A 26,991-nucleotide genomic window follows, 5' to 3' on the forward strand; every position below is an offset into this window, starting at 1 on the left:
AATACTAACAAACAGAAGAAATACCGAGAGCAGAAACACCACAATGGATAATATAGACTATACTGGCAGTGCAGTGTAGTCTAGATTTCAAGCCGTCCAGTAAACTAAATCATACTGTGGCGGACGCGCTTTGGCGATTTACAACTGCGGGTAGTTACACTATCCAATATCAAGCACCATAGTCTTGGGCCAAGACTACATCATATCTGAAAACCAATCTCTTTGTCATTTCTTTCTCTAGGTCTGATTTACGATATGACTGGAAACTATGACATGGCGTTTATCATAATGGGATGTCTTTATGTGCCACCGTTGGCGGCGCTCTTAGTAGAGCGCATTCGACCTAAAAGAGATGCATGAGATGCATGTTGTTGGGTCAAGTTTTTAGTAATGAATATTGATCTCAATGTTGGCCTTATATAAACTGCTCACAAAAAGTTAGGAAACTTTTTTCAATCATATATTTATCATTTATTACTCTGTTTGTATTATGTAATGAATAGGGTAGATGGCCTTAGCTTTCGATCCAATCCGGACCTTCTTCAGAGGCATAAAACAATTACAAACAAATACGTAAACATCCATTTATAGAAAAAGAGAGGGGGAAAGGGATTACGGAATTTGATCCAGAATGAAGCGGGAAAATAACAGCCAATGAAAGTTTCTATTTCAGAGACAAATAAGTGGCTATGGACCAATAGTAGTGAAGTGGTGAGGACAAAGGATTTTTAGAATAAAAGGATGGGTTACTGGACCATACAAGTGTGAAAGTATGTGTTCGACAACAATGCAGGGAGACATGAAAGGGTAGGATTAGAGAGCAAATTTATTACTCTGTTTGTATTACGTTATATATCAACATAAAGCTGATTTGTTCTTCTTTAAAATGACACCACATTTGCAATGATGACATAATTATTGCTTACATTGGCTACATAATGATAATGATAAAGTCACAAATCAAGTGTGCCAAAATTACCGTTATCTGTACTATAAACAGTCGATAGGTAGATCAATAATCAAACCGGTCACGCTTCAGAACCATGAATGGTTTACACAAAGATGTGCACCAGTGAGAACACCCCACACCTTTACCCTCCATCTCTTGAAACACCGTGTTTTGGTATTCGCAAGACTCATTACTGAATTTCTTGTCTCAATATAAAGTGGATTAAGATCAGTAAGTTGCCTCGCTTGCTTGAACTACAAAAAAGTGTAAATCTTTGGATAATTTTGGCACATTTGATTGTGACTCTGTTTCTTTGTCACTCATGTGGCCATGTTCAGCAGCATGTCATCACTGCAAATGTGATATAATTTTAAAGAGGAACACTTCAGCTTTGCATTGATATATAATTTAATACAAATAGAGAAATAATGTATAAAAATACACTTGATTGAAAAAAAGTTTTCTAACTTCTTGTGAGCAGTTTACTTATAGCATGAGGGTTGTCCCCATAATGTGTACAAGAGCTTCCCCTCCCCGAGGGCAAGCCCCATGTGAGTAGAATCTGCAATAGCCAGTGTGTATCTCATATACCTATAGCTACTTCGTGTTTATAACCCAGTAGAGATGTTTTTGCAATTACAATGCAGACCTTTTGTAGGACTCAAAGCACAATATTCACTGACTTGTTCTTCTTCTTCTCGTGTCTATATGCTGCTTATATTGCTATTCCTCCAGTTATAGTTGGCACACTGAAGGGCAGTGTCGGTGGCCTCAGCCAGGTCTTGTTATTAAACTTACATGGTTTGAAGATAATGATAGTAGAAAGCTTCCCTTAAAGTTGTACCTACTGTGATGATGTATAGTTTTTGAGAAACGAGTAAAACAATGTCACGAAAATGTTTATTTTATCTTGTACGACGTAATTACCAGTTATGGTACCGGAACTGTTACGTTGTACAGACTAACATTATTTTCGTGCATTGTTTTATTAATGTCTCACAAAAACAACAGCACCATAAGCAAATCATTTTTCTAGTGAAGCTTTGTACTGTCATTGTTCTCAAACCGTGTATAACAATGAATAAAAATCTATATAGACATTGTGTTTCGAGTCCTACATAAAGTACCCAAACCTTTAAACTTTTCTACTATGACTTCAGAATCTCATGGCGGAAATACTTTCTTTCTATTTATCACACGATATGATCTGCAATGTTAGCATCTTTAAATCATGGTTTGAATTGAGCTATATACACATTAAATGCACTCGTCACACTGGTAATATTACTCAAAATAATTGTACGCATGAAACTTACAAAAAATGGAGAGCTGTTGATAGTATAAAACAAAAAAACATCTCTGCCCTCACAGGTCCCCACTTGCCCGTTGGTGGAGAGAAGCAATAATAGTTAAGTGTCTTGCTCAGGGACACAAGTGTCACGACTGGGAATCGAACACACACTCTGCTGAATACAAAATCAGCAGAGCTTGAATTCGGTGCTCTTAACCGCTCGGCCACGACACCCCCACAAACCAGCAAACAAACACTAGTGAAATGACATGCTGGGCGACAAAGTGCACATTATCAATGTAGCTCAGGCTCAAATGTGATAACAGTTTATTTAATAATTGTAACATTATTTTCAAGGTGAATTTGTTTTATGTAACTTTGATTGTGATGTCAGACTGTAGGTTTGGATTTTAGCAGTAGTCGGCCTATATGGGTCAAATAACTGTAATTGCTTTGTTCTTCACATGAAATACATTGACGGGTTCCATCAGTTTGGCATCATGGTGTTTTTTGTATGGTTTAATTAACATGTACTGATTAACCCTAGCTATCACTTGGTCCCAGCAGCCAGGCTAACCAGGAACATGGTCAGATTCTTGCCAAGGAAGTACGTCATGTGTGCAGTGTATTTCTATGTTGCAGTGTGAGTGTGATGCATGGTGGGACTAAGCATTTTCGGGGTAGACCAATGAGCGTGCTTGATACGTTTGGCCACCCCAGCCCCTTTGGTTAAAGACAGTGGACACTATTGGTAATCACTCAAAATAATTATTAGCATAAAACATACTTGGTAACCAGTAATGCGGAGCTGTTGGTAGTATAAAACATTGAGAGAAACGGCTCCCTCTCTGAAGTAACGTAGTTTTCGAGAAAGAAGTATTTTTCCACGAGACCTCAGACTTAGAATTTGAGGTATCGAAATCAAGCATCCGAAAGCACACAGCTAATTCGTGCAACAAGGGTTTATTTTTCTTTCATTATTGTCTCGCAACCGCTACGACCAATTTAGCTCAAATTTCCAAAGGTTTGTTATTTTATGCATAATATGTTGAGATACACCAAAAATGCGAAGACTGGTCTTTTACAATTACCACCAGTGACTTCAGGGTCTTTAAAGGCAAGCGCTGGGGACGAGTGAATGCCCTATTATGTTGATAACGATCAGGACCAATGGACTCTGCCTGGTTCGCTCGTCCCCAGCGCCTTGCTTTAACCAAAGGCGCTGTGGGATGGGCAAACGTATCATCACTGTCATTGGTTTAATAATGCGCAGTCCCATCATGCATCACACTCACGCTGCACCATATTTCTATGCACTGTACGCATGACGTACTTCCTGAACAAGATTCTGTGCAAGCGATTAGCCCATCCCAGCAGTCCTGGATAGACTGGCCGCTGGGGCCGAGTGAATCTACCTGGTAGGGCAAACTTCGTCAGCCCTATTACAAAACAATGTTTTGCCCGGAGGTAACAACCCGCATACAACCGACCACGAGATCAATGTAAACGTACATATCATTTGCCACTGGGAACGATGTTGTATTTAAGCTGACGTGTTCGAGGTCACGGATTGCTGATGTGCACAACATGATAGGGATTTTCCATTACATGTACTGTTGAACGCAAAAACGGTGAAGGCGCTCATTTTCGTTACATTGCTCGGTGTGTTAATTTTGATAGCACAATCTACGTAATTGCTCGCGTAATGTGCAAATTGCAGCCTGGGGTTGCGCATTGCTGTCGGAATAGATCACGAAGGGCTAACACAAAATTGGGTATGTAAGTTCAATGGTTCAAAGTGGATGTTTGTACCTCCATGTATGAAATAGGGTTCGGCTGGATCTTAACAAAACAAAACTATTTCTGACGTGATATTGCTAAAAACCTGTAGTTGAAAGTTTTTTAGTCATGAATCATCCCTGATAAATTGAAGACTGGGTTGTCAATAACAACTCACTTGGCAGGTGTTATACTTATATGTATCTTTTTTATACTTATGCGCAAAATAATAAACCTGTGAACATTTGAACTCAATTGGTCGTCGAAGTTGCGAGATAAAAACGGAAAAAAACACTTGTCACACTGAGTTGTGTGCTTTCAGATGCTTGATTTCGGGACTTCAAAATCTAATTTATGAGGTCTAGATATCAAATTCGAATGTTTGTGGAAATTAATGTGCTTAGTTTTTTTTGAAAACTACTGTAGAGATGGCAAAACTGATACACCTTCCAAGTGTAGAGAGGTGTGTGGATTATCAGTGTTAATTGCCCCCCCCCCTTTTATTTTGTAATAGAACTTTGACCCTACCTTTAGAATTAATGGATCAGTCCAAGATTGCCACATCAGCAGAGATACTCTAGACAGGATGTTGGTCTGGGCATTCTGATACCAGTGATGACCAGTAACAGACATTAAAGGAGTTTCTTCAAGATATATATCGTGACAGTGGTTTTTCATTATTTTTTACAGGTATGTTGATTTTATTTTCTTTATTAATTCCATTGTGCTTTTTAATAGAACTATCTAGATTATTGAACTTCATTATTTGATTTGTGTTATGAACTTGATCAAGACAATGTCACTTGAAGACAGTTGGGAGTTTTCACTCCAAGGTTACAAGATCAAGAAAGGATTTGTTTCAGACTTGGAAGACAGTTGAAATGTATTTTAGAGTTTCCGTTGTTAAGTCATAATGGACAGTGATAATGATTTGATTTAGATGAAGTGAAATTGCTTTCTTTAAATACTGCTTGGACTTTATTTAGTAGTTAAAGGTTACTTTTATTTGCTAAGGTATCACTTTTCTAAGTTTGCTTTCAAGTGTTAAAGTGTACTTTATTTGTAATATAGACATTCATTACTAGTTTCTGTTTGAAGTATTTGTTGGAAAGAACTGTAATGTTCTTTCAGATTTTAGTTTGGAAGTATTGTTAACCAGTACTTTGACCGAACTCCATGTATAGAAAATATTGGTAGCCAAAGACCATTGGTTATTGGAGGTTCAAGATCTTCCTATACTAGACACAGTGTGAGCCCAGTGGCTCTGAAGTTGTTTATTGGGTGGTGTTGCAGTAGGGCAGGAAGTGAGATCAGTAGGCAAGAACACCTACTTTTCTTGTGCATACTTAAGTAGCTGTAGGCAAGAACACCTATTTTTCTTGTGCATACTTAAGTAGCTGTAGGCAAGAACACCTATTTTTCTTGTGAATATTTAATTAGCTATGCCTTGATCATTTACTGCAGGGACAAGATTGTAATGATTGTAGGTTGAACACCTGTTGAAAGGAGTTATTGTGTATGCACTTAAAGGTGTTTGTTTTATGAAGTTTATTCTTTGAACCATTTTGAACCAGATTTAGAGATCAGTATATTTAATTTAGTTATTTGTTGGAAGTAAGTTTGAGTTTATTGCATTACATCTTCAGTAAAGTAAGTAAGTACATAGTTTAAAGATTGACAAGTACTTAATGTTTTGATAATGGTTGATGTAACGTGATTCTGATACCAGTGATGACCAGTAACAGACATTAAAGGAGTTTCTTCAAGATATATATCGTGACAGTGGTTTTTCATTGTTCTTTACAGTGGTCATCAACCCGATAAAAGCATTTGTAACCGTTTTTATATAAAATGCATATGGCTGGAAAGATGTTTTAAAAGTAGAATACAATGATCGACACAAGTTAGCCTCGAAATTGCACGGTTTTCCATTTACCTCGTCGACTATTACACGGTCGGCCATTTATGGGAGTTAAATGTGACTCCCATAAATGGCTGACCATGTTAGTTCGCAAAGTTAAAGAAAAAACACGCAATTTCGAGGCTAGCTTGCGAGATAGTTATGTGTTATAGAGGGGCTCTGATGGCAAATTCAGTTTGTGATCCACGCATTTTTCACTAGATAGTCCCTATGGGAATGTAAAAAGAAAAAAAAACATTTTGTGTGGATATTCATTAAAATTGCACTGTATTTTTACTTTTGAAATCTAAAGACAATTGGAACTTTATTTAAAGTTAACTTTAAAAACGTTTGTTTTCAAAGGGTTGGTATACATTTGGCAATAAAATTACCTGGTAAGAAACATTTTGAGAAACAGTTCACTTTGAAGTAATGTGGTTTTGGAAAAACATTTTGAAGCTGATGAGTGTTTCTGCCAGAAACGTTTCTCAGATTTGGTATTCAAATTGCAAACTATAAATTCTTCCCACATGAAATTTCACAGGTTATTTTTTATGGTACGATGTATCTACAACTAGATTTGAACAAGCAGTGAGTTTCAGTAACAATGGTATGGAACCTACTGTATGTGTATATAATATAATATATACATGTAGATAAATACAATAAAACTAACCCTCTGTATAATATAATATTATATACATGTAGATAAATACAATAAAACTAACCCTCTGTGAATATTTCACTTCAAAAGATGTTTGTGTTTTTGAGATTTCACCGGGAAAAAAAACGGGACGATTATTTCCACACAGGAAGAATATTTCTTAGATCTAAATTTTGGGGAATAAAAAGTGAGCTATTTTTTCTATAACCGGAGAACTTCAAAGTTAAACGTTTCTCAAAATACATTACACTACCTAAAGCTGCTGAACTTCTGACACTACAGTTGTTTTTTATTGCCTTGAATTTGTAGAGTCATTGCCAAACGTGTACAGACCATTTAACTGTAAATCTCCAACTTTTCCATTTTTATTATACCACGCATTTTGAGTTATATATAACCATGCTTTAAAGTTTTGCTGTCTTTTCTATGAAATGATTTGCATTCAATTAAAAATGTTAAGAGAGCCAAAAGCACTTTTGGTATGCATGTGTCTTGATTTTTTGTGATAAATTTACATTTATTTAAAGCATTTAATAACGTTTTTATAACGTTGGGTTTTTCCTGTTGAAGACGTTATATAAATACGTCACAATCACGTTCAGAAATAACTTTATCAAAACGTGAAGTTTTAACGTTTTCACAACGTTATTATATCACGTCATGACGCGACGTTATCTAGACGTTGACAAAACTCCACACTTATCCGTCCGTACAACGTTAAATAAAAACGTTCTCCAAACATTCAAATAACGTCGTAGCGACGTTCAGGGCACGTTATTATGTTTGCTGGGACGTCACTTCAGAGGGAGCCGTTTCTCACAATGTTTTATACTATCAACAGCTCTCCATTGCTAGCTTGTTACCAATACCAAGTACATTTGTATGCTTACAATTATTTTGAGTAATTACCAATGGTGCCCAATGCCTTAACCCGTGCTTTGAGTGGTCTGTATACCCTGCAAGATATGTTAACAAAAATTTTACCACACAGGCGAAGTAGGATTCTACTCTACTGATTGACCTCTGTGCTTTCTGCTCTACTCCATATAGTACTGTACAAAAACCATGGTTGTACAAAACCAATGATTGCTAAAACCAACGATTGCTAAAACCAACGGAGGGCTAGATAGGGCGCCCTCTGCCTTGTTAATCATGGATCATTGCAGAATAGCATGAGTTTTTATGACGAAAGTGTCAGAGAATGCTACTCAATGCTAAAGCATAGGGACAGAATCCTACACAATGTTAAAGCAATAGGGCCAGAATCTACACAGTGCTAAAGCATAGGGGAAGAATCCTAGTTCCTACACAATGCTGAAACATAGGGGAAGAATCCTACACAGTGCTGAAGCATAGGGCCAGAATCCTACTCAAAATTTTGACTCCCATAAATGGCCGACCGTGTTAGTTCTCACAGTAGAAGGAAAACCACGCAATTTCAAGGCAAACTTGTGTGGATCATTGTATTCTACTTTTAAAACATCTTTTCAACTATATGCATTATATACAAAACGGTTACAAACGCTTTTGTTTTGACCAACTCGTCCGATCCAAGGCAACGTGTTCCTTTAAGCATAGGGACAGAATCCTACACAGTGCTAAAGCATAGGGACGGAATCCTACACAGTGCGAAAACATGGGGCCAGAATCCTACTCAATGCTTAAGCATAGGGCAAGAATCCTACTCAATGCTAAAGCATAGGGCCAGAATCCTACACAGTGCTTAAGCATAGGGCCAGAATCCTACACAATGCTTAAGCATAGGGCCAGAATCCTACTCAATGCTAAAGCATAGGGCCAGAATCCTACTCAATGCTAAAGCATAGGGCCAGAATCTTACACAGTGCTAAAGCATAGGGACAGAATCCTACACAGTGCTGAAGCATAGGGCCAGAATAAAGCATTAAAGAGGAAGAACCTTAATCAATGCAATGCAAATTAAAGTCGACAAAATTAATTCAATTTAATATAAAACAGGTTTATTGAAAAAATCCATCGCAATTACAAAACTGAGTTCCACATATTAATGTCAAATAATCACATAAAAAACAAATTTAAAGGTTGCGTTTAACCATAGAGCTATACATATTGAATAATAATATTAATAATAATAATAATCTAAATTTATATAGCGCTAACTTGCTCTGTGTTTTGAAGCCACCCTGGGCACAGACATGTCTGATGTGTTGCATGACTATGACACGATTTTAATTCACATTGACGCTTTTTTTTTTTTTTTTTGGCGTGTGCGCTTTCGTACGCAACTGCCCATTAGCGTCTGTCTGCGCTACGAAAACTTAAAATAGTATACATGCCTTTTAAACATTACGCAAATGACGCTCGCAGTTTGGACGCTCATCAGCAGATTGTGCGTTTACTTTTGCTGCATCTTATGGTTCGATGACACATAGAAAATAACAAATGCACTATCATGCAAATAGCCGTACAATTGCCGTACAAAATATCAAGCTTTTTTGTATTCGTTTGTACATGAACATTTGATGCGCCCACATGGCTTCAAAACTTAACTGCATGTATAATGGGGTGTTAGCGCTCTAGTCACATCAATATATATAGCTCTATGCATTTAACAGAAATCTGTCATAATAATAGAAAGTGCTTCCAACTTTGAAATTGTTTTGAACTTGAACCTTTTTCTTGTGAGAAAATTGTCTGACCAAGGTCCTATTATGGGTGAGCATTCATTGCTCACTCAAAGTTATGTATCCCAAAAACCGTTTTTGTGTGAAAACGTATTGAACATTTTAAACAACAGTTTGTGAGAAGTAATTTGTTTGCCAAGCAAGTGTGTTTACCAACATTTTGTTGCAATTCCATGGTAGCTAAAGATTGACAGCCACTGTTGAACAATGGCAAAAGACCATCACTTGCTACAAACTTAAATCTCCTGCCATGTTTAATTCACATGTTCACCGCAGGGTTACAGGGCACATCTCTTGAATGTCACATAATGCAGGTTTCTGTCACTAATTACTTTCTACTAGAGAGGCATAACAAGATTTTGAGATGTTAATAACACAATGATACTATGAAAAGCATTGTATGGAAAAGAGATTTAAAAAGCATTCATAAATACCTCAGACAGTTTCTCTACTCCTATTGGTGGAGAGCGCGTCACATGGGGGTGTTTAAATGGTTGATAATGACCAGTGTTTATAACTGGCTGGCCTCTGCACAAGATTATCACGCAAAATGCAATTCATAGCTATTAGAAACAGCGCGTAATCTACTTCTAAGTGCGCGCACATAATCTATTTCTAAGCTTGCGCGCGTACACACAACCCACGCACAACAGACTCTCCACAAAGGTTTTGAAAAAAATATTTCAAAACTCAAATTTTAAACGGTCAAAGTGTCTGTAATTGTATTTTTGTAATGTTTTCTAACAAAAGGGCATTTATGATTCGGAATAAAAAAGTAGTGACTCTTTCTTAAATGTCCGTTTAAACCTTGCAGGGTCATTGCCATGCGCTCAAGACCCTCGCCCGAGCCGATCACACGTAACAACCTGTCGCTACCCTTTTATTCCCTTATTAAAGGCACTGAACACTATTGGTAATTAACTTGGTAACAGGTAACGCTGAGCTGTTGATAGTATAAAACATTGTGAGAAATGGCTCCCTCTGAAATAACGTACTTTGTGAGACGAACAAAAATTTCTCACTCAAATATTTATTGAATTCAAGCAACTTCAACAACCGATTGAGTTCAAATTTTCACAGGTTTGTTTTTGTGTGCATTATGTTGACATACACCAAGTGAGAAGACTGGTTACCAAAGGTGTCCAGTGCCTTTAAAAGTTACATTGAATGTTTTTGCATGCTTTATTATTATTATTTTCAACCATGACATTTGGTCATTGATATCAACATCCAAATAATATAAAAATGGTCTAGTAAGTAGCTAGGAAACTGTTTCATGTAACATACATTATAGTATAATGGACTATCATTATTTAAAGGCAGTGGAGACTATTGGTAATTGTCAAAGACTAGCCTTCACAGTTGGTGTATCTCAACATATGCATAAAATAACAAACCTTTTTTTCTCAAAAACTAAGGCACATCAGAGGAAGCCATTTCTCACAATGTTTTATACTATCAACCTCTCCCCATTACTCGCCACCAAGAAAGGTTTTATGCTAATAATTGTTTTGAGTAATTATCCAATAGTGTCCACTGCCTTTAAATAATAATAATAATAGTAATAATAAGACTTAAAATGCGCACATATCCACCCTGCTGGGTGTTCAAGGCGCATAATATGATTGAGTTTTTTAAACGCGTTTTACATAAGTACAAAATAAACATTTTTTAACATTAACTGCAACTTGAACATACTGTATTTTGTAGTATTCATGTCAAAAGTAACATTTTGACATGGGTATGTGATTTTTGTTTATACTTTTGCTGTTTTCCCCAAATATGAAATGAGGTTTCTGTCCCACAATATTTAAAAGCTGTAGAGACTATGCAGTATGCATGAGAACTTTTACTGACAACTGGTCTGATACTCTTGTGTACCACCAGGGGGACTGTAGCCTTCATTGCTTCATAGATCCGCATTCAAAATGACTGGAAGGTTTGACCAGCCTGCAAATATCCCCTTCCAGGCGCTTCGAATCACGGCTATACCAAACTAGTGTCTAAGCCACGAAGGCCTTGACAAAAGGCTAGTGGGCGGAGGAGTAGTTGCATTATTTCATGGTAGTCCAGTACTGCTTGAAGGTTGATTTCTACATTTATACCTGCAGTTGGATATAATAAAGGAAAAATATGGGTGAATGAATGAATGAGTGGATAGATAGACGGATGAGTGCATGTAACTCAGAAATAAAATATCAATATTTTTGTTATTTATTAATTTAACTATTTATTTGCTTATCTAATTTCTGGTTTATTGATTATTTGTTTATCAATTGATTTGTTGTTTTGATTGCTTTATTCATAATTAATCATCCTTTTATTGATGTAAAGGTATTTATGTTAGAAAAGGAGTTAGTTTGATTAACTTTTCGTTGCTTGCGTTGTTATTTTATCAATTTGTCTGTTTATTTATTGACCTATTTTTTGTTTATCCATCCATATTTTGATTTATTTGTTGCTATATTTCTTGTTACATGTACCTTTCCAACTATTTATTCATTTACTTATTGTTACTTTTTGTTTACATTTTTTAATTAACAATTTGGTTATTTATTTATTTATTTGCTTGTCTAATTTCTGGTGTTTGTTTTTGGTTTTGTTGTTTCAAGTTGTGCTTTTGTGTATACAGATTATTTATATTTACTTTTAATTGTTTTTATTTTTCCAAAGAGAGTATATAATATAGTGAGTTTGCCTCCCTATGTGAGTGGATTAACAGGAGTTCGAGCTACAGAGTGTTTAATTATACTTTTGTTGATCCTGCCCCCAATTTCCTGAAGCGTTTATAAACCATGATTTCTGAGTACACACTTTTATGGTTTGTAAACCATGATTTCTGAGTGCACATTTTTTATGGTTTGTAAACCAAGATTTGTGAGTACACGTTTTTATGGTTTATAAACCATGATTTGTGAGTGCCAAATTTATGGTTTTTAACCATGACTTGCGAGTGCGCATTTTTTAAGGTTTATAAACCATGGTTTGTGAGTGCACACTTTCATGGTTTGTAAACCATGATTTCTGAGTGCACATTTTTTATGGTTTGTAAACCATGATTTGTGAGTGCACGTTTTTATGGTTTATAAACCATGATTTGTGAGTGCACACTTTTATGGTTTGTAAACCATGATTTGTGAGTGCAAATTTTTTATGGTTTGTAAACCATGATTTGTAAGTGCAAATTTTGTTTATGGTTTACAAACAACGTTTTTGAGATGTTTTTTAAGAAATCTCGATTTTCATGGTTTATAAACCATGTTTTTTAAGAAGTCTCGATTTTAATGGTTTACAAACCATGATCACAAACCATGATTTTATGGTTCATTTGTTATGGTTTATAAACCATGATTTGTAAACCAAGATTTTTATTCTTCAATTTTCATGGTTTATAAACCATATTTTTTAGATGTCTCAATTTTCATGGTTTATAAACCATGATCACAAACCATGATTTTATGGTTCATTTGTTATGGTTTATAAACCATGATTTGTAAACCAAGATTTTTATTCTTCAATTTTCATGGTTTATAAACCATATTTTTTAGATGTCTCAATTTTCATGGTTTATAAACCATGATTTGTAAACCATGAATTTGATGCTTCATTTTTTATGGTTTTTAAACCATGTTTTTAAGATGCGTAAATTTTCTTGGTTTATGAACCACGATTTGTAAATGTTTTGTGTATGTTCATGGTTTGTAAATCACAAACTTAAACACTTTACTGGTATGTAAACCATAACAGGATTTGGCAACAGTTTCTATGGTTTACATCTAATTGCTGTAAACCATGGTAAAAACATGCCTTAAAAGTGTCAAACAATTAATGGACAAACGGCGCCCCATAACTAACACGGTCGGCCATTTTTGGGAGTCAAATTTTTAGTGTTAGTTCGCACAGTAAAAGGAAAATCACGCAAATTCGAAGCAAACTTGTGTGGATCATTGTATTCTACTTTTAAAACATCTTTCCAACCATATGCATTTTATAAAAAACGGTTACAAACGCTTTTAATAGACCAACTCGTCCGATCCAAGGCAACGTGTTCCTTTAAGTTAAGTATCTGATATAAAATAATTGACGTTGATTATTTAACAATTTGAGAGTGACCAGTTAAGACCACCGTGCACAAAATCAACTTCTTACCGAGAAAAGATGTCCATCAATGTTTCGGATCGGCATCATAAATCACCAAATCCGCGTCAAAACTAGCTGTAGACGACGCTTGCTTGCGACGACGGCGGACGAGAGCATGCAGTGTACATCATGTTCATGTACACTGCATGCGTGTATGTGTATGGTAAGGTGTATGCTGGTACCATTTATCCTTATTATACTGACTGGATAGGACATCGCGTCCAAACGCAGGCCGCGCGCGTATTTTTTAAAACGGGTGAAGACCGTTCGTCACACGAAGAGCGTTGTACACTTTTAAACGGAGTTGCTGCAAACAGGGAGAAGTTTTCGTCCTTTTAATTGTCATTTTGGGGATTTAAAATTTTGGAATCGGATCAGCAAACTAAAAATGCTTATGGTGAAGGTGTGCGCGGCTGTTAATCGCCGGAGGAGGGAAAACTGGGTCGGCAAATGGATTGTCTTTCCATAAAAGTAAGTAGGCCTTTGCATTTTGTGTAATGATTCATATTATTATAATATCTAACGTTACAAATATTAGGCAGGAAATTTAAACTATCATTCATAGAAATAATTATTAAAGGCCAAGTATTTGTTATTTTATCGAGCAATTTTTGTTTTCACTCCGTTACCGATGGTTTTCTGGAATCGACGAGGACGGGAAGCTCGGATTCCGACAATGTGTTCGGCTGACATAATGATATAGCATCAATAATTCAAAGGTTCCGAAAGCGACAAGTATACGAATTCGATAGCATTTAAGACGGTACAGTAATAGAAGTTCGTTGAGAGGATCAGTCGTCCCAGAAATGGCCAGCTTCGTTATTTGTGACCGAAATAAAAGTATTTATTTCTGGCTGAACAGTAAAAAGGTTATGGAAGTTTTGCCACGCGTTGGGATTGTTTTTCAATAAAAGGGTTAAATTCGTTAAAGCCATTGGACCCTTTCGGTAAACAGTATTGTCCAAGGCCCACACTTCGTGTATCACAACTTCTATATCAAATAACAAACCTGTGAAAATTTGGGCTTAATCGGTCATCGGAGTCGGGAGAAAATAACGGGAAAACCCACCCTTGTATCCGCGCGTTTCGCCGTGTCATGACATGTGTTTAAAATAAATCCGTAATTCTCGTTAACGAGAATTGATATTGTTTTACTGTTTTCTCAAAAAGTAAAGCATTTCATGGAATAATATTTCAAGAGAAGTATTTCACCACTACCTTCTGTAAACCCTGTAAGTTATTTGTAAATCCGTGAACTTTTTTTTTTCCTGTACCGAAAGGGTCCAATGGCTTTAATGGAGGCAACTCTCAATTATCACATTGTTGTTATCTTTCTTGTCCTTTTCCCTAAATATTAGCGAGTATGTAGTACTCTAGTCTTAGTTTGCATAGGCCTAACCCCTCGAATTTTAAATTATAGGAGCGACTCTTGTTTTGTCTTTAAGTTTATATGGTTTATTGTCAGTTTCTCAATGAACTGAAAGAATTAAAAAAACATGTACCTGAATCCCAATACAGTTTCTCGTCCGAGTTTTTGTTTAGAAATGTGTCATTGTCATAATATTAATAGGGCATTTGATTGACAAAAATGTACAGTATCATTAATTTGCTTTGTTTGCATTTCAATCAGAAACTTTTTCATACTTATCAATGGGCGTGGTCCATTTGACTGGGAAACTTCAGCAAAAATACGATAGCAATATATCAATTAATAATCTCCTTATTATTATTTCTATTCTCAATTTACAAAAATTTGCAAATTAGACGACGCTCTCCTGACCTCTTTGTTAAGTTCCTCAGCAGAAGCTTTAGGAGGAAAATCTACCACAAGTACAACTTTAACTGATAGACTCAAACTCGACCAAGTGCACATTAATTTACCCGTTTGAAGGAATTGCGCCGCCATTGTTCGGCCGCGTGTTTATGCACGCAGCATAGCGCAATGTCCTATCCAGTCAGTATAATAGAGAACAATGGCTGGTACTCAGTTATTTTTGCATTGGCTTAACACAGCGACGTGAAGAGTACCAGTTATATAGTGAGTAGAGTAGAGTAGAATCCTACTCGTACATGTACCATAGGAAATCTGTTCACATATCTTGCACCAATTGGTGGTCTGTGGCAATACACTGCGCAAATTAAATTCGATAGCGCAAACTTGAACTTGTAAGAAATCAACATTGCGCGCCAATTTTATAAGCGCGTTTTTAACAAAATTCAAACACTGTTATACTATCTTACAATATTCGTGCAATTGCAAGTTGTACAACATCGAACATGTCGTCCGTAGAATTTGCTCTTTCTTCCCACTTTGCCAGTCAACTGGAATGTGTAATTTGTATGGGAAAGTTGGTTGTGCCTAAACTTCTCACATGTGGGCATACATTTTGTCTGGGATGTCTGGACGAAATCCTGGACGACAACGAACCTAGAATCGTCTGTCCCTTGTGTCGTGATGTGACCATTGTTCCATCAGAAGGAGTAGATGGGCTGACTACGAATTTTGCTCTGCAGAGCCTTCTGGAGTCACTCAACCTGAATGCCGATGAAGTGGATGAACCAGAAGACGAGGAGAATGAGAGCACTCCGAAATCGGGCGAAGTAGAGGATGGTGAGTTGACAATGTGTGAGTTGCACAAGGAAAAAATGAAGTTTTACTGCTCCACTTGTGAGCTTCTGATATGCCGTGACTGCACTGTGGTCGACCACCCAAGACCAGACCACAAGTGTACCAATCTTGACGAGGCATACACTTGGAGGCAGCAGATCAATCAGAAGGAGTTACAGCTCGCCAAGGGGCTGATCAAGCTCACCAAGAAGTCGAGAGGGGTCCTTTTTGCCACAGTGGAGAATCTAAATCAACGCTGCGACCAGGTGATTAACGAGATAGAGGTGTGTCGCCAGGAGGGAATGAAGATGCTCAACAACAAAGATGCCCTTATCAAGGAGTATCAGTGCAGTCTTGAAGAGCACACTCAAGACCTACTTGACCTGACCCAACATGCTAAAGGTACCACCAAGATCGACGTTCTGGATCAATCCAAAAGTCTCGTGGAAACATTGTCATCTTATAGAGACAAACGACATGTGATGCTCGACACCCCGAGCAAGGTGCAGTACCCTATGTTTGTCGGGGCTGAGGAGGAAGTTCAAGGCTGGCTAAGACCGAGTGGTCCCAGAAAAGGTAATGCTAAGCCAAAAAATAAGAAAAAATGTAGTCAAGAAAAAACAAGTGAAGCAGAAACTGACAGTACAAAAGGCCCAAATCTCGCTTCGATAGGTGGTATGAAAGGCGGGAACGTACCCCAAGCCACATACCCCCCTCTACCGCTGATGTATATGCAACAAACATCGGTGCCTGGTGGAGTATCTGGTGAGCCACATAGAGGAGGAGGAGGAGGAGGAGGAGGAAGAGGAGGAAAGAGTCACAGAGGAGGTCAAGGTCACAGAGGTGGGAATCAAGGTCAGGGAGGTCAAGGACAAAAGAGAGGAGGAGGTAGAGGTGGTCGTGGGGGTCAAGGTGGTGAAAATCAAAGAGGGCGGGGAGGTCAAGCTGGGAATAAAGGTCGTGGCATTGGACACCAAAAGAATAAAATATTTTGAAAGTGAAAATGCCAAATGTACATAATGCATCGCAGATAGTTTATTGATTAAAGTCACCTGGAAGTGGTATTTTTTCAAAATAAAGCTTTTGTCACTAATATGTGTTTTGATGAGTGGAATGTGAATAAACAGTTAACTAAGGTTTAAAAAAATCAGTTCTTATGTTATTTACAAATTTAAGAGTAGACCCCGACCCGAGAGGGTGCTGTTCGTGACGTCAATCGAGGCAGACTTTGCCTGTAATGCGTAGAGTAAACACAATTGCAAAGTACATGTACGGACCAAGTCGTGAGTTTGTACGTTTCAATGCCGACCAGGTGTATTGCTGCTTAATGCAGAAAAACACTTTTTTAAATGTACCAACTCGCGACTTGGACGTACATGTATTTTGCACGTGTGTTTACTATACGCATTGCAGGCAAAGTCTGCCTCGATTGAGGTCACAAAAGGGGTAGGCGGAGTCAGCCCCCCGAACAACTTTATATATTTTTTAAACATATAAATTGTGAGAAACAATTACTGAAAAAATTGTTTTATTGTTTGTAAGCATATACTCTTGTGTTTGAAAGGAAAACAAAAAAAAAATTCCAGGTGAGTTAAAAAAAAAATTTCATGTCGAGAATTAACGTTTAAGAAATTAGTTTTGTTGCGCATTTAATTTAAATTGCCAATTCCAATTAGTTTCGGAATTAAGGTGCTCAAAAGTGGCGTGGAATCCCCCTTCAAGTGCGAGTGATTCACGCCATTGAATATTTTTATGTTTTGATAAAAGTTTTAATTTACAGCATGTACATTGTGTTTGCGAAGAATGCACATGTCATGAACGTATCTTTAAATATCTTCTTAGAAATAATTAACATTATTCATTATTGGGCGTTTCATGCCAAGTTGTCAATCACCCTAGACTCAAGCTTCAGATTGTCTGGGGTATTTATAAATTGATATTTGTTTCTTTGGTTAATATTATTAAACAAGCAAAGTTGTCTTTGATTTTAAAAACATTTTTGGCACATATTTGCTGAAATTGTTTGATGCAACTTTATTTTTTTCAGTATAAATAAGAATTTTAAGTTTGATATATAGTATAACTCTTTCCTTGCTATCTCTGTCCAACATGTAAAATAAGTTTAAGTTTGAAAAATAGTATAATAGATATTAAATTTGCATCGGGGATAAAGAATATTAATTTTGTGTTTTTACCCATATACACTGATGTGGGTTACCCGAGTTCTGTGAAAAAATCACAGGCATATGATAAAAGCAGTGTCATGGCAACTAGTTGGTATGACACTGCTTTAGAATTGCAATGGTCGTTGGTTCGAATCCCACCTGAGTAATATTTTTTTCACAGAACTCGGGTAAATACTGGGTATGCAGTGCTAAAACACACATCGGGGTATATGGGTTCCCCCACCCCCCCCCCCCCCAAAAAAAAAAAAAAAAAATACCCCCCCCCCCAAAAAAAAAAAATGTATATATATATATAAAAAAAACAATATATATGTACATATAATAATAATAATAATAATAATAATAATAATAATATTAATAATAATAATACTCCCCAGGGAGCTGAGAAACATTAAAAAGGGACTGTTATTGGTCCTATGACCAGGGCACTCAGTAAGCGCATTGATACGGTTATTGTGAAATGCGCTATATAACAATTTGTTATTATTTATTATTATTATTATAAAAGAGTAAAAATAAAATAAAATAAAATAACAAGATAAACTATTATATTCGTCCCATAAGTTTGAGTTACGAGTGTTACTGTATATACCAGCCAAATCAGTAAAATATTGCGTTAGTTAATGCATGTATTAAAGAAGCCTTCAAAAAAGTGTTATTGTATTAAAGAAGCCTTCAAAAAAAGTGTTATTAAATGAGTGTTGTAAGAAGAGTTCTTTTTAAAGCAAAATATATCGTCGCTCTTTACGAACCAACAAAACAGCCACTTCAGATGAAATATGGGTTACGAGAAAATCGGGTTTTACGAAATGGGAGTATTGAAACGCTAAATTTTAGAGGTTTATACTCACAATTTCTTGCAAAAATTTCCAGGATGGTTGCAAAGGGTTTACTTTTAACAGAACACGTGAATATTTTATCGGTACTTTAGTTTGAATTGAGATAATTAAAAGTAATTAACTCTTTCGGTTCGTAAAAGCATTTTTTACTGTGCACGCAATCTATTAGATTGAATTGTCAATCTTTCACAGATTGCCGTTGGGGTACAATCTGTCCGGATTGAAAATCAATCTTTATTTAGAGTGAAAATTTTCAATCTAAAAACGATTGGAATTTCAAACTATTAGATTGAATATTTCAATAAATTTTCAATCGAATTTGGATTGAAAAAAATTCAATCTTGACTGAGATTGAACTATTTCAATCTAAAAGTTTGAAATGTTCAATCATTAAAAGATTGAAAATAGTTCGCAATTTTCAATCATTATAATATATTGAAAATTCTCAGTCCAAATCAGTATTGGATGTCAACATACACAAGTTGTACAATTTAACAAAAATTCCATGTCCACAGAACAGTACTCTTAATCCAATGCATTGTTGCTTTAATTCAATTCAATTCGATTCAGTACATTAAACTCAATAAATACATTCAATTCAAGTAACACAGTAAATTACAATTAAGTTTAGGCAGTCCCCAGCTATTAATTGCTTGAAATGGGTTAATGATCTTGATTAATTACTTAGGCCCAATTTCATAAAGCTGCTTAGACAACGAATTGCTTAACAGTTTTCTGCGTAGCAAAATTGTACAGGGTACCAGTAAAAAATGGTACATGTGAGATGGTTTCTTTGCTGAAAACCACGATTTTGCTGTGCTAAGCTACTTTTCACTGTTTTCACTTAATTCAATTTCAGTAAAAAAACTCCCCTCAGTTTTGAACTGTTTTTTAAGTCCAATACTTTTATATTACCAACTAAATATTTCTCATGTTAAGCTCCAAAAAGATCATTTCGACAAACTCTTTTTGAGGAATAGTTTAAACAGGGAGCAGGGGATGAACAAAACAATTAAAAGCTCCCATGTTGATGCTCGCTCTGTACACAAATTGTAGTGAGCATTTTGTTGCAATAATTTAAACAAACAATAGATCAAAACATAATGTTCATCGTTTACCTTTTTGAACCAACCTATGCCCCAAAACATTTTACTTTTATTCTCAATCCCACTGGCCACAACACAATAGTAAAATAATATTATTAAAAAGTTCACAATTCTAAAAATTGAAGATTATTTTTCCAAAAAAAATCATGTTTTAATTATACACTCTCAGCAGTTCCAACAAACGTTAATGAGTCAATAATGCAGGGTTTTAACTTGTTTTATTGAGGTCTTGAGTACTTTAAGGAGGCTTATCACTACACCAAACATCATGGTAACACAGATGGTGATAACCTGGCCATATCTATGTCAATAGTTTTTTTCCTAACTGAATTAAAGACTGTCTGACAAAGTTCATATGCAGACAAACTGCAAGTACCTACTGGTTTGTTAAGAATGAGGTGCCACAAGGCACTCGATCTGCTGCTACTGCTGCACGATCCATATTTGGACTGGTTCTTGTTTACTGATCTATGCAGCAAGTATACCAGGGAACCGAGTCCACACAGATAGATCCTCTTGGAAATTAAAGAAACAAAGTGTACACACTATTAAAGGTTGCACAGAATGGTGACAAAAAATTAGCAGGTTTTGTGTGAAATCAATCTTTTTTGTTACTCAAAAAAGCGTTCTTATAAGCTGTAGGCAAATTGTACAGCTTAGTTATCACACAAGCCGGAGCGGAATACGGAAAATATAGCGCTTCGGCGTGAGTTGATATGGGACGCAGAAGCGCTAAATTTTCCGTATTTTCACGAGCGCGCGTGTGATAATGTATTTATCTTCAAGCAAACTTGGCGCATGACATCGAACACACAATACGCAGGTAGTGATGGTAGCCGTGCAATTTAGGTTTTTATCACCACTCCATTCTGCAAATCTGATTGGAGGATTAGCGCATACTTGAAGATAAAAGAACTTAATGTACATTCAAAAGTGGTGCTTTTGCATCAAATGCTGATCATCGTATGCATTGCTTGAAGTTTGCTTGAAAATAAATTTGATATCACAAGCGCGCTCATGGAATACAGAAACAATATAGCGCTTCTGCGTCCTATCCAACTCGGCCTTCAGCCTCGTTGGATAAGGGACGCAGAAGCGCTATATTTTTCCATTTTCCACGAGTGCACGAGTGATAACTTAAAATGCATCAACTATACCTAAATCTAAATTTGATTAAGCCCCATTTCATACTTCCTGAAAATTCGACACAAATGTCGACGTCACAAATGCACAACAAATAATTTGCACCAGTTGAAATGTGTTCAACTCTTGCAAAACATTTCCAGCGAAAACAGGGATGTGCCGTCAAAATTCACTCCACATTCCCAATCGCAGGTTACGTCTTGTGTTGAAGTCGTAACTATTTGAGGCGCGACTAGTCAAATAGTAAAATTCACTAGTTGCCCGCAGGCTAATTACGCCGCTACGTTACTTACTGTTTCCATCCTCGAAAGATGCTCTTGCACTACTTGATATTCATTCTTCCCAATTTCAATTAGTGCATCTCAAACACCACTCCACCTAATAGTAATGAAATTGTCTTGCTCTTCTTTAACAGGAGTCCAGGTTCTAAGTTGATCTGTAGGACAAAATGTAACGCACTTGCAACTTTAAATTAAGATGAAAAGAGAGTATAAAGATTATGTTATTTATACTTCCAGAATAGTGTAATTAAGAAACGGATGCAACCTACCTACAACTAACACAGAAATGCATTGCATTTTAAAATAAATATGAAGGTACAAATAAGATTAACAGAAAATTCACTACAGAAACTTTATCAAAACCGAAACAACACTTTATATGAAACCTTATTTGGTGATTTAAATAACTGCTGGGTGTGGTAATAAACATCCGGTGAGGGGCTTGGTCTTTCAACATCCTAGCCTGAGCCATTACTGATGACCACCCCCCCCCCCCCCCCCCATTCTATCATCTTGAAAACTATGTCAACACAAATGATTTCATTATCTTACCAACTCAGCTCTGGATAGTCTTGGAAACCTGTAATCTCTGAAAAATAAATTCAAATAATAACTTTTTATTAAGTAATAATTATGCTCAGCCTGAGTACTGTTTGAGATTCATCATGGATGGATCACATTGACTCTTTAGTCTTATATTATTATATATAGAGGTAAGGAGATAACAAGGTGGAAGGAAGTTTTTGAATAACATGTTGAGAGTTGACAAAGTATGCCCTACATGGTAACCATGGGCGCCGCCATCTTGAACTATTGTTTACTTTTTCCGCTTTCGGCATCTGTCATGTTAGTACATTTTTGTTGTTTTAAAATAAATTCATTATTATTATTTTGTGACTGACCTTGAACGAAATAAAACCATGCTAAATAAAACCAAGTAAGAAAAGGACAGCACATATTAAATAATGCCTACGATTTTTGAAAGGAAAACTAGGATAGGAGAAGCTCAACTTGACTAGCCCCATAAATCGGTCCAATCCACTCCGTATCCTTGATAGTGGATTGGACCGATTTATGGGGCTAAACTTGACATGACTTGACTTACGTGTGTACACTGCATCAACATCAAGGAACACACAGCTGTCGTAACGTACGTACTCAACACTAAACATTTTATAATACTACTACAGAGAAAGTCGTGTATTGTCGACAGCGGTGTTTATTACTGAGCTACTCTGTAGTGGTTTTTCTGCCAATAGCGTTATTTCTACCTCCATGGTTAAACTTAGAACAAAAAGTAACATTCGTAGGCCTGTACATGGTGGCAATATTTACAAAATCAAAATGTATAGGTTTACCTACAGGAGACCAGACAACTCGTCCGTCGGACAACTCGTCCGTTCGGACAACTCGACGGTTCAGACAACTCGACGGTTCGGACAACTCGACGGATGATTTATTCAACCGTCAGACAACTCGACTTGGGGTCAAGACAAGTCGACGGATGGCCGTGACGGGGCTCAGCACGGGGCGGGAGGGGTAAAAAGCGGCCTGGGGTGGGGATGTACTGACGACCGACTTGGCAATAATGCAAGGGCGTTCCCCAGGGGGAGGGGGTATATTATGGTGGGTGGGTTTATATCCGGGCAAAAGGATAATTGATTTTTTTTTTTTTTTTTTTTTTTTACCATGACCCGCTGCATTTTCATTGCTTGTACCATAGAGCAATGATCGAGTTGTTATTGTTGTTGGTAATAAAGTAAATAAAAGTAAATCTTCTAATAATAGAGCTGTATAATGTTTTCAGTGGCGTAACTAGACATTTTCATTTGGTGGGGCAAGTGGGGGCAAAGATTAAATTTGGGGGGGGCCAAAGAAGTGCAAGATTATTATTAAATATGTTAACTGATATATAGTTGATACACACCAATGCAGTTCTAAAACAGTCTATAGTCAGCATGTAACAAAAGATTGCGAAAACAACAAAATCTTAGAGAACATTTCATTTTGTATAAGATAAAACTTTTTGACTGTATAAAAGGATTAAATTACCAACTGTGGTCAACAAGTACCAATTTAGAGTTGTACACGGTATTCTCAACTAGGCTTTGTGGGTGTGTAAATACCCAAAACATAATAATATTAGGCCAAGTAAAAATAGAAAAATAGAAATGTTTAGCGTCCCCGCCCGCTTCCTTTTTACAGGACACCTCTTTTTTTTCTTAAGTTTTTTCATGCACATTTTTTTTTCTTTTGTTTTGAAAAAGGGATATTTTAAATGATCTCAGCCAAAAAACAAAAAATCTGAATGTCTTGTCTGAATGCCTTGACCAAACTGTTTCATTAATGTTTTGTGTATTTCAGCAGCAGAAAAAAACCAGTTGATATTTGACATTCATGGCGACCACCTTGAAATAAAAAATAAAAAGCCCCTCCTCCTTCCTTATTTTTGAGAAACCCAGACACTAAACATGTTTCTTTTTTTACTCGGCCTTATTGTAACAAGTGTAAGCCAAAAATACGGGATCGAAATTGTGGGTGTTTAATAATCACATTTTAGTTACGAAACGGATATTTAAAAATAATAGGCCTACCTCTCAATTGCACCGCTTGCTTCAAAGGAGAAGAAATGGTCTAAGCAACTAATTCGCTGGCCATTTTTGTGCTGTAGTAAATTTCTCTGTAGTGCATCTGACCATGGAGGTAGAAATTTCTACCTCCATGATCTGACTTTGTGTTTACGGAGCTATTGGTCTGCGTTCAGACCACCACGTATTTAACAGAACTTTGTCACATCCTGCACTCTCTGTAACCGCAAAACCACAACAAACTTTTACCGCCAATACGATCGCGCGCGCGTTTCCACGCATTTTTCATGTTAAGTTTTCCGTTTTACGGCAGCATTTTATGCAGCCTTAAACTATATATATATAAGGCCTATAAGAATATACTTATCTCTGATTTCATATGGGGGGGGGGGCAAGAGGGGGGGGGGGCAAGGGTTCCGAGCGGGGGGGGGGGGGGGCGCCGGCCCCCCTGCCCCCCCCCCCTCTGGTTACGCCACTGAATGTTTTACTTATTTAATGTTTTAATTGTGTTTTTTAAAATCTTTTATTTTGAATAAATTGAAGACAACTACTAGCTGGCTACACATAGAGTCATACCATGGTCATCTCATAGTCTGTTTTTTACACAAAGTCTCGAGATAGTCACAAACAGATGTTTCACCAAGTATGGCTTCACGGGAACACCACACTTCTTGTGATAAATAATAATTGGTAAATAATAATGATCAACATTAACCGTCGACTTGTCTTGGCCATCCGTCGGGTTGTCTCAAAGTCGAGTTGTCCGAACCGTCGAGTTGTCCGAACGGTCGAGTTGTCTGAACCGTCGAGTTGTCCGAACGGACGAGTTGTCCGACGGACGAGTTGTCTGACATTCTACCTACACAAACAGTACTCACATTCCAAAACACGGTTTTGCCTCGTCGTCGAATCATGGTCGAACTCCAAACGTGACTGTATCTTGCTCACGGCGTACATCAACGGGTCTTTTACTTCAGTTAGTTACGCGGTAACGAAGCAGAAGCACTGCCATCTTTCTCCGTCCCCGGCCCTAGAATTCCGCGGAGATCGAGCCATTTTTACTGGTATTTGCTGCTCATAAAATGTGCGAATTCACTCACACACACACACACACACACACACACACACAAAAATGGCGGCAGTTAAAAAAGAAATTGAGACCGAAATTCTTCGTCACGTGATTAGTGGTTTTGTTTTTTATTGGTCCGATTTCTCAATTGATTTGTTAATGCAGCCTTTTGATTGGTTCAAGTTTTCAATCGCATTATAGATTGAGACAAAATTGAGACGGCTTTCAATCTTTTTCACGATAGACTGTGCAAGTCTCGCGAGAAATTGAACTTCCGGGACCATTGTGGTCCCAACCTAATGGAGTTTTACGTTGGGGAGATTTTGTTCTTTCAATTATTTTAGTTTAACATAAGTTATGACTCTAAAAGTGAATATGTTCTTGGGAATGTAAAAATAAGTGACTAAAAACAGAAAAGTAGAATCAATTCAACAAATTAACGAAGAAAACTAAAGAAAAAAACTTGACCTCCAGTTTCCGGTTTACTCTAATCAATTAAGAATATTACCAAATTGACGTTCCCATTATCGCTGAACCTATGTGATGATCGCACCAATTGGACGTGATTCACAAACGGGGTTTGTTAGAAAAACCATCCAGGTCGATGTCGAACAGCGATCCTCGTCCCGATAAAATAAATGTATAATATTTACGTTAATTTAAACAACACAATTATTATGTACACGAATTAAAATAATAATTATACAAAAAGTACGTTAAAAATAATAATCTTTAAGAATTTTTTAACAAATAACAATTTCAATACAATTTGGTTTTGTACAAAAATATACTTTTTTTCGAATTAAGTTCTCGTTTTCGCTACGTGCGAGACTTGCACAGTCTATTGGGACTTGGATTTTGCGCAAGACGGGAATTTCAATCGTTTTCAATTGTTTTCAGTCTAAATTCAATCTATAAAACTCAATCGCTTCAAAGATTGGAATTTTCAATCGTTAGAACTAAGAGAGTGTACTGCGTGAAGGTTTTACGAACTGTGGTGCGCGTACTATTTTGTCACTTCGTAAAACTAGTGTAAAGAAAAGTATCATTCACATGGTAATGTTTCACGAACTGACGAAGCGGTAGTTTCGCCCCAATCGTTTATGAATCAGTTGAACTTTATTTGCAGCTCTGCTTTGTTGACGTCCCCAAATATCACAACGATGATTTAAAAAACCTATTAACCTAAACAACAAAATGAAAGTTGTTTGAAATGCGTACCGAATAATATGGACTTAGTAAAATTATTGGAGAAAATGTTGTTTCAAAATCAATGTTTGGTTTTCAAAACTGCCCCATACTAGATGGATCCTGTGGTGTATTTACGTGGAGAAATACTTAAGTGTCAGAGTAGCCTAGCACACAATAGCTGCCATTTTGAGAAGTGGTTTATTCACATAACCTTTGACCTGTATACATACATGCATGCATACATGGACATGTATACATACATGGACTGTGCACTTTATTCATGAGCCGTTCATAAAGTAGTGCCACAGTGATACATTACACGTCCTCCTCACTAATTATGAAGTGATGTAAATGTTCAGCAGTTTACTTTTAATTATTCATAAAGTTCTGGAAAATACACATGTAGTTTGTTGCACTCCTTATATCAGGATAGTAAGAATTCTTGTTTTGTTTTGCATGGCATTTTTTTTTGGGGGGTAAATATTTTTAAAACAAACATGAGTAATAAATCAACTGTTTCACTCCACTTTGCTTTGTTTCTGTTCTTAAGACTAAAGGTTCAGTTTATCTGGAGGTTTGCGTTGACGTGATGGG

The 26,991-nt window shown here is 36.7% G+C and overlaps 1 protein-coding gene, 1 long non-coding RNA gene and 1 pseudogene across 2 annotated transcripts; 1 reads left to right on the forward strand and 2 right to left on the reverse strand.

Annotated features, from left to right (window-relative positions):
• Positions 1-26,991, reverse strand: part of LOC139950938 (alkaline phosphatase, tissue-nonspecific isozyme-like) — a 127,996-nt pseudogene that overhangs the window by 33,866 nt on the left and 67,139 nt on the right.
• LOC139950290 (tripartite motif-containing protein 2-like) lies at positions 15,625-17,694 on the forward strand. The gene has a single exon (XM_071948913.1). It carries the CDS (start codon positions 15,664-15,666, stop codon positions 16,987-16,989), a length of 1,326 nt encoding a protein of 441 aa, XP_071805014.1. The 5' UTR covers positions 15,625-15,663; the 3' UTR covers positions 16,990-17,694.
• Positions 19,543-22,661, reverse strand: LOC139950293 (uncharacterized). Its single transcript, XR_011787635.1, has 3 exons — positions 22,102-22,661; positions 21,562-21,704; positions 19,543-20,640 (listed from the first exon to the last, which is right to left on the reverse strand). It is a non-coding gene; the product is annotated as an uncharacterized lncRNA (long non-coding RNA).

The sequence above is a fragment of the Asterias amurensis genome, chromosome 18 (assembly GCF_032118995.1).
Source record: "Asterias amurensis chromosome 18, ASM3211899v1".
In the NCBI taxonomy this organism is placed as follows: Eukaryota; Metazoa; Echinodermata; class Asteroidea; order Forcipulatida; family Asteriidae; genus Asterias; species Asterias amurensis.